This window comes from Triturus cristatus, chromosome 4_1 (assembly GCF_964204655.1).
Source record: "Triturus cristatus chromosome 4_1, aTriCri1.1, whole genome shotgun sequence".
NCBI lineage: Eukaryota > Metazoa > Chordata > Amphibia > Caudata > Salamandridae > Triturus > Triturus cristatus.
The window spans coordinates 71103097-71115815 of NC_140585.1; the positions used below are offsets into that span (position 1 = coordinate 71103097).

General features: G+C 45.9%; 1 protein-coding gene across 3 annotated transcripts in view; it reads left to right on the plus strand.

The window, feature by feature from the left end:
* The window catches only part of KDM2A (lysine demethylase 2A), a 770935-nt gene extending 758769 nt beyond the window's left edge, over nucleotides 1-12166 (plus strand). For all 3 annotated transcript variants that reach the window (XM_085651618.1, XM_085651619.1, XM_085651620.1), the window contains one exon: nucleotides 8074-12166. In XM_085651618.1, coding sequence (XP_085507744.1) covers nucleotides 8074-8255 — 182 coding nt within the window. In that variant the 3' untranslated portion in view covers nucleotides 8256-12166. The remainder of the gene's footprint in view (nucleotides 1-8073) is intronic.
* The last annotated feature ends 553 nt before the right edge of the window (nucleotides 12167-12719 follow it).

Here is a 12719-nt window from a genome sequence, read left to right on the forward strand (position 1 = left end):
AAGCAAACAAGTGGATCCGCAGAGAAAAGTTCCGTATGTTGTCCCTGCATCAGATTTACCCTCAGTTGAATCGAGGAGACTGGCTGTGCGCCATAGATCTGCAGGACGCTTACTTTCATGTGCCGATCGCACAAAAGCATCGCAAGTTCCTGAGGTTTCTGGTAGGCAACAACCATTACCAGTATACAGTACTCCCGTTTGGTCTGAAGTCTGCACCAAGGACGTTCTCCAAGTGCATGGCAGTGGTGGCAGCACACTTGCGGAAGAACAAAGTGTTTGTGTATCCATACCTGGACGATTGGCTGATCAAAGCTTCCACGTACCAGGCAGCCCAGTGTCATTGATGTCGAAGTCAGTGCCGATCCCGGTGCAGTGTCTCCAGTACTTGGGGGCCTCAGTCAATACTTTGAACGCAAGCGTGTGTCCTTCGGAGGAGAGACGCTTATCTATCCGTTGGAAGGCCCTGCACCTCTTCTCAGCCCACTCTCCTACAGTGAGGACGGTGTCCTCTTTACTGGGGTCGATGGCTTCCTGCATCTTTCTCACCCCCAATGCGCGTCTGCATATGAGGCCTCTGCAGGAATGTCTGGAGGATCAATGGGACCAGAGGCGGGGGCGTTCGGAGGACACGATTCATCTGTCCCAACACGCTCTACAGTCTCTGAAATGGTGGTGCTCCTCAGAGAATGTTTACAAGGGGACTCCCTTTCACAAGGATATTCCGGTCCAGACCATAGTGACCGATGCGTCTCTCCAGGGATGGGGAGCGCATTCGGGCCCTCTTCAGATTCAGAGGACATGGTCACAGACGGAGATGACTTACCACATCAACTTTTTGGAACTCAGAGCAGTACACTTGGCCCTGAAGGCGTTCCATCCCTCCTTCAAGACGAACTCCCTGCTAGTTCAGACGGACAATACTACTACCATGTATTACCTCAACAAGCAGGGGGGCTCCCGTTCACGCACGCTGTCTCGGGAGGCACAGACGATCTGGAATTGGTTGGGGGCCAGAAACCTAACGATCACGGCAACCCATCTGCCGGGAGTGCAGAATGCCCAAGCCGATGCACTCAGCAGGCTCGTTCAAGAAAATCACGAGTGGGTGCTAAACGACGACGTGCTAAGAGACGTCTTCGCAGAGTGGGGCACTCCGGATATCGATCTGTTCGCTACGGCAGAAAACAGCAAATGCCGCGACTTGGCGTCCAGGTACTACCAACCAGGGACACTGGGGAATGCCCTATGGATCAGCTGGTCCAACAGCTTTCTCTACGCCTTTCCACCCATTCCCCTGATTCCGGCGGTGCTGATCAAGCTGTCGCAATCCAGAGCCAGGATGATCCGGATTGCTCCGGAGTGGCCGAGGCAATGGTGGTTCACCGACCTTCTTCACCGGTCTGATCTGCCACACCGGCGCCTGCCGTGTCGGCCGGACCTTCTCACGAAGTTTGGAGGACAGATGGTTCACCCCAATCTCTCGTCCTTGAGTTTGGCAGCATGGCTCCTGAGCTAGTACAGTATGGACACTTGAACCTACCTCAGGACTGTATGGAGATCTTGAAAGAGGCGAAGAGACAGTCTACGAGGACTTCTTGCGCCTATAAGTGGAAGAGATTCTGCTTATGGTGCAAGGCAAAGGACATTGACCCTACATCCTGTAAAGAAGATGTTATTTTTCCTTATCTGCTGCAGTTAGCTCAATCTGGGCTTAATTTTCAGTCTATTAAAGTTCATCTCGCAGCTTTGACTGCGTATAGAAAAGGCCCTTCCCAAACCTCGTTTTTTCAACTCCCTGTGATTAAAGATTTTTTGGAGGGTTTGCGTAAGGTGTTTCCCCCTGTTAGACGACCTTCTCCACCATGGGAATTGAACGTGGTGTTGTCCAGATTAATGAGGGAGCCTTTTGAGCCTATTCATAAGGCTTCTCTGCAGCATATGTCCTGGAAGGCCGCCTTCCTTGTGGCCATTACATCGGCCAGGAGAGTAAGTGAGATTCAGGCTCTGTGATGTCAAGAGCCGTATCCTGTATTCCATGCTTCTAAAGTGGTAATGCGTACTCATCCTAAGTTTTTGCCTAAAGTGATATCTGATTTTCATGTAAATCAAATGATAACTTTGCCTACATTTTTTCAGCATCCCTCCTCTCCGGCGGAGAGGTCTCTGCATTCGCTAGATGTGCATAGAGTGTTAAAATTCTATCTAGATAAGACAAAAGACATCCGCAGGTCGGATCAACTGTTTGTAAATTATGGTTCAGTAAGAACTGGTCTAGCTACCTCGAAACAGTCCATCTCCAGATGGATTGTGTCTTGTATTCAGCTCTGTTTTCAGAAAGCTAATAAGACTTTAGGGGGTAAGCCTACAGCGCATTCGACTAGGGGCAAAGCAGCGACTACGGCTTTGCTTAGGAATGTTCCAATTACTGACATTTGTAAGGCTGCCACCTGGAAGTCGGCCCATACGTTTACAAAGCATTACTGCCTGGACTCTGACGCTAGGGCAGATGCGCAGGTTGGACAGGCTTCGCTGAGGAATTTGTTTGCACAGTAATTTGTTGGTGTTCGGTTTTTACTCCACTGCTGTTTGTTGGTTGGGATGGGCTTGCCATTCTATTCATAGATTATGACTATACACAGAGAACCCCTACTACAGAAGGAGTAGTTTCTTACCTGTAACTCCAGTTCTGTAGTAGGGGTATCTCTGTTATAGTCATAAGCGACCCTCCCTCCTCCCCGGTGGAGTAACCTGACAGTATCAGGCCTGTTGTTGTACACCTTCAAAAAGAACTGAAAGTAACTTGCTTTGGCTGTGCATCCTGGGATACCGGGGGTCTCTGGAGAGTTCCTTAAAGGCACGGTATCCTTTTAGCAGACACATAATGACAGCCTATAGGGCTTGTCTGTCCACCCCTTCCTCTCTATTGTTTAAAGGGATTTTGGTGAAGGGAGTGTGTTACAATAAAGGAACATGTCAGATGTGAATAAAAATGACATTTAAACTTTATTTTGGCTTTTGTGTTCACTTCAGATGAAGTGCTGGCCAGTGCAGCCATATTGTTAATTAGGCTGTATTATTTTGTCTGTCTCTTAAGTCTTTGCAGGTTTGCAAATGCAGGACAGCTTAAGAGATATTTTGATTGCTCCGAGGTCCCCGCACATGGGCGGGACTATTCATAGATTATGACTATATCAGAGATACCCCTACTACAGAACTGGAGTTACAGGTAAGAAACTACTCCTTCTTGGCATGTAGAGCCGCAGATCCTCACACACACACACGCCCACCCACCTTCCCGGGACCTGTATCTGTTCCAGTTCTATCTTACTTGGATATACACACCTTTTTCTTTCTACTAACTCCATCATTTCCCATCATGGCGAAAAACAATCTAAGGATGGAGTCGATGCCCATGCGCACTATCGTCCAAGGGAGGAGTCACCTATCTAGTGACTCCAAGGACTTCTTCCAAGACAACAACGTACAAGCATCCGAGCCCCACACCAGATGGCGATCTAATGCAAGTGTGAGGATCTGCAGCTCTACATGCCAAAAACAGATGCATTCTGTGAGAAAGTGGCTCTGTATATACTGATCCCTAATAGGTACAGGGTGTAAAGCATTTGTTGTACACACTCAGTCAGCAAATGGTTCCACACACTCAATAACTGAACTCTAGGCCAATGGTGTGTATATATAAAAAATATATGCTTGTTTTATTTTAGAACCAACACTTGGATTTAAAATATACTTTCTCAGAGTGAGATGTTTCATATAAATACTTTTGCAATATACAATTGACTTTTGTAAACAGTTACAAGTGGTTGCAATAGGCAACTCTATTTTAAACACAACAATGCATTGAGCTCAATGGAAAATTCAAGTTATTTGCAACAGATTACTTTTTGGATTACTTTTGGAATTCCAGGACTGGATCCTAGATTCAGTCCTGGGTCAGTACTCAGAATCAAGTGATGAAAGTCGACTTAATTACTTTAATGATTTTTAAACAATATTTAGCTATTTTAAAAGTTGACACTTAAGAAAACAGTCAGATTCCCTATGGAAGAAAATTCAAGTTGCAGGTACAGTATGTTCTCGTTACTTTTGTAATCCAGTACTGGGTGCCTAGACTCAGTACTGGGACCTTTATCCAAAACAGGTAAGTAATGACGTTTTCAGATATTATACGATTTTTGAAGAATATTTAAAGATTGCAGAAATCGGCACTTAAAAGAAATTTCACAGAAAAACAGTTAAGGATTTCCTATGGAAGAAAATTGGGTTAGGGTAAGTGCAGTTGTAAGTATTTTTCATAGTCCGTGCTGGGCACCAAGATCCAGCACTGGGAGCTCACCTAAGAGCAGGTGAGTAATTTCGTTTTCGTTACTCAGCTGATTTTTGGTGAATATTTTAAGATTTGAAAGTCCACACTTAAAAGAAATTTCAGGAAAAAGACTGTCAATGTTACCCTATGAGGAAAATAGTTATCGGTTTAAGGGTAAGTACTCGACTGGCAGAGTTGAGGTTTGGGCATAGACTCAGGGGTCCCCCAGGGTCAGGTAGGTACAGTTGGTTCACCCTCAGCGACTCTAGGGCGGCCGGGTGCAGAGAGAGTTAGGCCCAATGTTATCCTATGAGGGATAGGGGGGGCCTTGGTTGGTGGCTGCTGACTGGCAAGCCACGCGGCTGTGGGAGCTGGGCTCCTGGTCACTTACTCAGGGCACGTGGGGAAGTAGGTAGGTGTAGAGTTTTCACTGCCAGGGCCACTCGGGTGGCTGGGTGCAGGGTGCTTTTGAGCCTTCGGGCGCTCAATTGATTTCAATGGGAAATCTCCGGTTTAGATAAAGACTGCAAGCTCGGGGAAGAGGACTCTTCAGGTGCCACCACCACTTCGAGAGGCAAGTTGGGTAGTTGGAGGATAGATAGGTACCCCGGGATTGAGCACAGGGGGCCACGGGGAGCTGCGTGCAGGGGTGCCTTTTGGTGTCGGGAAATCTTACCCTCTGTTGATCGCGGTAGGGGGGGCACCTTGTTCTGAGTCTGCAGGCTTCTTCAGGAGTGTCGAGGGAGGTCCTTGGGTGCCGGACTCGGGGTCACAGTCGCCGTGGGGTCGTCCTCGTGGTCTTTATTCACTCTGGCACTGGCCAGGCTTGGCTGGTGCAGTGTGCGCTGGGTTCGCGGTTCCGGGCAGCTGCCAGGGATTAGAGGTAGGTTTTGAGTAGAGCCTCTACTCATGGGAGTCCCAGGGGCTTAGAGCCAAAAGGTAGCCAGGTCCTCCGGGGTTGGTGAGGTTGCTGGCCACAAGAGATGCCGGGTTGGAGCAGGAGCAGGTTCGAGGGTCGACAGGCCGGTTGGGCTGGGGCCAAAGCAGTTGGTGTCTTCCTCTTGTTAGCAGCTGCAGGGCAGGTCTTCTTTCTTCTTGCTCTTCTTTGTAGTTTTTGAATCTGGGGAAGGAAGGTTCAGGGTACCCCTAAATACTAGATTTAGGGGCGTTACAGGTAGGTGAAGGGCAGGGACCAATGGGTCCCTGTCCTGGGGGTGGGTACACCCCCTATCCTGCCTCTCTCCTGTTGGAGGGGGGCAGTAGCCTAGTCCTGATAGGGTAGGGCTCCCCATCTCCTGATGGCGAGAGCCCGGAGATGTGCTTCACCTCGCCTCCCCCACCTGAGGAGTGGGGTTGGCAGGCTGGCACATCCCCTGTCCTTATTTGGGGTTTCCGGCCAAAGCTTCCCGCCAGAGTGGGGGGGTTGCAGTGGCCTGGGGAAGCTCACAGAGGCGGCATGCCTTTGAAGCTTCCCCCTGCCCATCCTGGGGAGGAGATTTAGCACCTCGCCCAGGATGTGCATTGTTGCAGGCCCAGGAGAGCAGGGGCTCTCCTACCCAGGGGTCCAGCAACATGTCTGCTGGGTGGCAGCCTAGGCAGCCTCAGAGCAGACGTGGATTGTAGATTAGGTTTAAGGGGGCACCTCTATGATGCCCTCTGGGGTGCTGGGTACATTAAATCCCACACTGGCATCAGTGTGGGTTTAATGTGCTGAGAAGTTTGATACCAAACTTCTTAGTCTTCAGTGTTGCCATTATGGTGCTGTGGAGTTCGTGTTTGACGAGCTCTCAGCACCATGTACTCTTAAATGGCAGCACTGCACTTAGTGCTCAGGAATGGACCTGGGCACTGTAGGGGCACAGGGCTCCTGCTCCTGTGCCCACACCATTGGCATAAGGCACCCAGCTAGAGGGGTGGCTTATGTATGCCATGGCAGTGTAGGTGATGGGGATGGCACACAGGGATGTGTGTCATGTCGACTTTGTTTTTGTCTTGCACCCAAACACTCAGCCTGCAAGGGCAGGGTGTGTGTGTGTGTGTGTGTGTAAGGGTACAGGGCCTCTATGGGTGGCACAAGGAGTGCTGCAGCCCTTAGAGGCCTTCCCTGGTCACAAGGCCCTGGGTACCTAGGGTACCATTTATCAGGAGCTGACATGTGGCCAGGGTTTGCCAATTTGGGTTTGGTTTGTTTTAGGGAAGGAACATAGGCCCTGGGCACCTGATTGGCAGGAGTCCAGGGCACACTCAGTCAAAGTACATTCAGCAATTCAGCAAAAAGTGGGGGCATACCATGCAAGAAAGATGGCACTTTCTCACACATACTGGTAAGTAGCATTTTCCTTTTATACAGACAAAATTGGTCTGAGTTCAGTCTTTAAGTGTATGATGTAATATCTTGCCTGAGTGTTTACAATAAATGCTTAACACTACCCTCTGATAAAGCATTACTGCTCACCCACACTACCACAAATACAGAATAAGGTGCTATCTACTTTTACCTCTGCCTACCTTTGGGGTTCCACTAGACTCTGTGCACACTATACCTAATTTTGGTATAGTATATACATAGCCAGCTTTCTACTCTGGGGTCTAGAGGTATTCCTTTACTCAAACCCTGCATGATGGCCTGTATATTGCAATGCATTCTTAGAGGTGGTCTGGACACTAGACTGTCAGCTGCACTATGGGCACTGGCATCCTTGTTTGACAATATGCTTTGGTGCATTGCACCCAGGTCCTCTGGAGATCTCCAAGCATCGTTGATGGACAGACAGGCTGCTTCAGTTTGAATGTGGATTTGCAACAGGAGCTCTATAAAGACTGGCTGGCTACTGCCAAATATCAGTAGTACCGGAAGTTCCCGGGACACTACAGGGGTCTTGACTTCAGACACGTTGAATACATCCTGCCCAACATTGTGGCTGGAATTGGTGGCAAAATCTGTGGGCACCTGTAGATCGGCAATCCTCACCATCTACCCCCCACCCCCTCTTCAATGGTGGGGATCCCTGGTCCTGATATCAGGCTAGTGCCTTGGTTCTGAGACTTCTTGTACTTCAAGCCTACTGCTGGTTAGCACATGCATGATGTGCAGTTGAAGCTACATCTTTAATGGGTCAAACACTGTTGGCACCTCTTGGGCACCCCAAGTGATGTTACAGAACTTGGTTCAGTCTGATTTTATTAGTTTAATAATTTCTGCACATTAATGAATCTTTGATAATTCCGCTTTTCCATAGACATGAACTGTAAACCTGGTTGTTGAATATGACCCCCTCCCGCCCATTCTTCCTCTAGTGGCTCCATCCTCATTGCCCATTAGTTATGTAGATTAATATTTGACTGTTACAATATTTTTTTGTGCTTTGATTACCCTGATTTGATGGATTCTTCCTTCAATGAAGGCAATTTATTATTGATGATCCAGTTCCTCCAATAGGAGCTATAGTTTGTTCATAAAGTGTATGGCATCGGTGGACAGGGTTGACACATAGTCAGCTTAGGGCCTTTAATTCTGGATGTGGGATGGTGTCTCCACGGTCTGATGCAACAACATGCCAGTGACAGGATCTGTTGTAGAAACTTTGCATATCCAGTCTGGCATCTTGGATGTTTAAAAAGGTACGGTCTATATGGTTACATACAGCAGTCTCTATAAAGCATATTACCAGAGCTAAGTAACTTGTTCGTCTGCTCCAAACTGTTTTTTCCTGTTCTTAACCTCTTGTTCTCTTATTTCTAAACAGGCTGCAATAAGATGACAGATCAGTGCCTGCTGTTCCTTAGACGAATCCCCAATATCAACCTCATTGACCTTCGTGGCTGCAAACAGATTACTCGCTCAGCCTGTGACAGCTTCATTTCAGACCTTTCAATCAACAGCCTGTACTGCCTGTCCGATGACAAGCTCATTCAGAAAATCAGCTAGTGGGCACCGAAGTAAAAGACTACGGATGGGCTCTGTGTGTCCCTGCCACCAAAACACCCCTCCCCAAACCCTTCTCCAAGGAGAGTCCGATGCAAGGCACAGACTGCAGCCAGCCTCGGTGGGCTCCCGGAAGCCTTGGAGTGAGCACGTGTGCTCGATGGGCCTGGGCTTGAACTCCGCCCTCCACCATTCTCTGGATTGTCGCACGTTTGCTCTTGCTTTTGCCACCTGGCATTATTGGTCTACTGAAGAGTAAAAGCTTGGATGGAGGAGGATTAAAACTGAAGTGCGCAATAAGAGAATGCTCCTCCTTCACAGTTTCACTTAATTTATTTTGTTTATTCTGACAGGGTTTGTTTGTGGGGAACCTTACTGTTCCAGAGGACCTGGTATTTGCTGTCTGTGCAATTCTCACCGGGCTGATTCAGTGCCACAATACCATCTTTGTTGTTTTTGTTCTCTTTGCTTGGGCTCTAAATTTGAACTTGGCAAGGCACTTTGTTGCATTGTCTCCTGTTAGTAAGAAAGAAAAGTCCCTTAGAGTGCAGGTGAGAAGAGGCATTGGCTCAATAACCGTGGTATTATAGGTGGTTTTGGGGGTAATACAGCATTTCCTTTGATCTTCCCTCCATTACTGTCTGAAGCGTCAAGAGTCTTCCACAATAAAGACTCTGCTTTTTATGTTCGTTTTTGGGTGAGCTGTGCTTTCCCTGTGGTGTATTCTGTATGTGGAATTCCTGAGGTCGCCAGCACTGTATGAGAAGCAAGAAATTATTTACTCTTGTAAGTAGACAACTGCAGCATCAATAAGGCTGCTTTCTGCACTCATTAATGTGCAGGCTTGGACGCTCTGTTACTTCAAACAACTGGAAATAAAGTTAGCTTTGATTGTCTACAGATCATCTTCCAGTGGAGCAAATTCATCAACAGCAAAGTGTCTCCATGCCTGAAGCTGAGCTATTTCTCCAAAGACTACATGTCCATGATATTCATTCCTAACACATTCACCCTCCACACACTGCAAATGATAATCCACCAAATAACACAGACGTCATTTATAAGAATGGCTTGCAGCTGCTCATCAGGCAAGCTTTCAGACCGATATCCAGGCATGAAATTACAGTTGCCCACTTGTCACCTTCGTTAAACTAATTTCTCAGTGGTTGTGATGTAAACCCTTAGCTTGTTGATGACCTGGCTCGTCCTTTTTTTTTTTTTTTTCTTCTTCCAAATACTTGCAACCACAAATAATTTAGAGCTGGTTCCCTACAATCCATATTCCTTTGTTTGCACTGTTCCAAATCCTGATGTATATGGCTGCACTCTTCAAAATACCTTGACCATAACAAAAGTGAGCGACTAGTGTTTACTTTTTCTCAAACTGTCTCCGGACTTGCTGCCATGTCCTCTTTCTAATGCAGTGTGTGCTGCTTATAGTGGAGGATACTTTCCTCCATCCCTCCCAGGAGTGAATTTGTTTACTTGCCGGAATGTTTGGCTTTATTTGAGCATTAATATGGTTACAAATTGATCCCCCTTAGCTGATGTAGTGCAGGACAGGAAGGGTCTAAGATTTTAATTTTGGAACGCACTCACTAAATTAATGGAATAACTATATAGACGCAAGGTTTTATTCAAATAATGCAAGGTTTCAGAATTTCTGCCAGTTGGATACCAAAAAGGAGACTTGCTGGGTAAAGTAATTATGCAATGTGGTTGGTCTCCTGCGTGGCAGGCTGTTCAGTAGAAATTCCTAAATTGATCTGTACCCTAGCATCACTTACTTTCTTTGCACTTGACCAGATTTCAGTGAGAACACTGGAAGGCGGCTAGTCCTTATGCTCTTCATTGCAACAAACAAGTAGACAATAAGGATACTGTGAAATGTTCACAAAATGAGCTGTATTTTGTAGGAAGAACTTCTTGCGCTTATGGGGAACTTGTATTTGATTGTGACTTTGAAAAAGTCTTTTGCCTTGGAGCAAGCAGGAAGAGCAAGCTGTCAGTTTTGAGTTTGATGCTGCAAGTTTACAGGACTCCTGCCATGTGGTGTAACAATGCTATACAGGCATGTATAGCAAACTAGAGCTTTTGACATGCCCTCATCCGTATCCTCACTTCACACACCCCTAGCAAAGCCTAAGGATTTGATTTATCACCTATGCAGCAGTGGTCACCCAAAAGGTTGTCGTGGTGCCAAGGAACTGAAGACTAATCAGTGTCAAATAAGACTGCCAACATAAACCGATAATTAGTCAAGTGATTGTGTGCAGTGAATATGATCAAGAATGCCTCTAAGACGGGAACAAAATGTTGCATATGCTTGCCAGTCATGTTGCATAGGCTTACCCGAGGCTGTCCCTTAAATATAACCATACATTGCTCAGCTGATTAAACCCATGGCTCTTTGAATGTAATATCCTGTCCGCTGCAACTGGCAGACCCTGACCTACGCACAAGTAGCTTTTACATCTTGTAGCAGCCATTGAATGTACTGGTCTAACATCTGATGCTGATTTGCCTTTGGTTCATTGATACCTCAGGGTATCTAGGTAGCATGAAAACATTTTATCGAACTAACAAAGCTTAATTAAACTGTAATGGGATTTCATGCAAAGTAGCTGTGACAAAGTATGAAGAGAAGAGTAGAAGTAGGGAGGGAACATGTTTTGCGAGAAGAAATCAAGATGTTTGGCAAAAGAAATCGTAAGCTTTCTTGCACTGGTGTGCTTTAAGTTTCTTTGAACTGTATCTGGCACTGCCATTATGAATCTCCCTCCAATTCGACTGACTGAAGTGAACCAGTCATATGGGATGTCTCATCAAACCCCACTTTTGGTTTTTCCTAAACCTGGCAAAAGTCAACAGAACATAATCTTGCTATATGTTGAACCATAGAGTTTGCATATCCATTCAGTGTTGGTTGTTGATGGATTTCCATATCTCAGTTGCTGTGTTGATCTCAGTAAGGAGGGAAAATAGCTTCTAGCCCATCTACCAAGCTTTCTGTTCACGTAAGACATTTAATTTACCAAGAGGATGGGTTATGATTTCATAGCATTAATTCTCCTCCTTGATGTCTGCCGAAGAGGTGAGCCTGGTTACCACTCGGCAATCAATGACACATTTGTAAGACAACCACAGACCATGGAAGCTGCAATCTTAGGAATGTAGACCCACAGCATTGTTAGTACAGACAAGGAGATGTTGTACATATTTGAATTGCATAAAAATGCGTGTAGTCATTGCATCAACAACCTGCATCTCAAGTCTTAAAGTTATTTTAACTTTTCTTCATTTTGTTCAGCGTTCCCCGAGTTTTATTTTCAGCTGTAGAAAGGGAGACGGATTTTGTTGAATGGACAGTCAGGGTAGTAGCAGTTTTTTTACTTATTCTCCCTTCTACTGCAAATGTCCCAGACTCTTGCACCACCCATTCTAGACTGTCAACTCCTCCCCGCTCCAGATAGAAAGGGCTGATAGGGTCCTTGTGAGCATGACCAGCTGGTGATAGTGCACATATGGCTATGCTGATAAAAATGTTTTTCTATTGAAATATTTTGTAAAATATTAGTTCTGTTTGTTTAATTGAATCAATAATTCATTTTCTGTTGTGTGAGTGACTAGCAATGGGTGTGTGCAGAATCTTTAATGTTCTAAGCGTTAGTGCGCAGTCTCTTGTTTGATACCAGGTCTATTTATGCAGTCAGTGGGAGTGTGAGACTGCTACATTATGTGGCTGTATGATTCATTTTTTTCTGCTGGTGCTTGGGGCTTGGATGATATACACAGAATATTCCAATTAGATTTTGTAAGACATACAATGATGTCTATGGGTCCTCCTCACAATAACAGATACCTGCTTGGAATCAAAATATTTTTTTGGACAATAAAAAGTTGTACAAACTTTGCATCTTTGGGATTGTTTGCATTCTGCAGGTGTCTGATTTTTGTATTAATGATATACTACATCTGTGTAGTAAATCACTAGCCAATTGGCCTCGAAGACACACTGAGGTATGCCATTTATGGGTTTCTCAGCGGATGGTCTTAGTGGGTGATCAGGGGTGTTCGGTCATCATATAGCCCAAATCCTTTTGGTTAATGTTATATGGTACATGTGAGTTTTCTCTATGGTGGTTTTCAGTAGATTAGGTGCTGAGTCTGGCAAGCTAGCAATCTGCTGACCAAACCTGTGTTAATTTAGTATCTCATGAGCTTTGTTGCATGAATCTCTTCTAGATTTGCATGCTGTGCACTAATTTACCATCTAGTGGTTGAGTCTGGAAGTGTTCACTTACAAACATTCCTGGTGGGTGTCAAGCACAGGCTGAGTTAGTATGACTCACTGGGACATCAACTGTAATCTCAAAATGCCCCCTAATGTTACCTCCATTGTAGATTCTTTTTGCTGATGGGTTCAAAAGAGCATCAAGAGCTCCTGCGAATGTGCTAACAAATGTG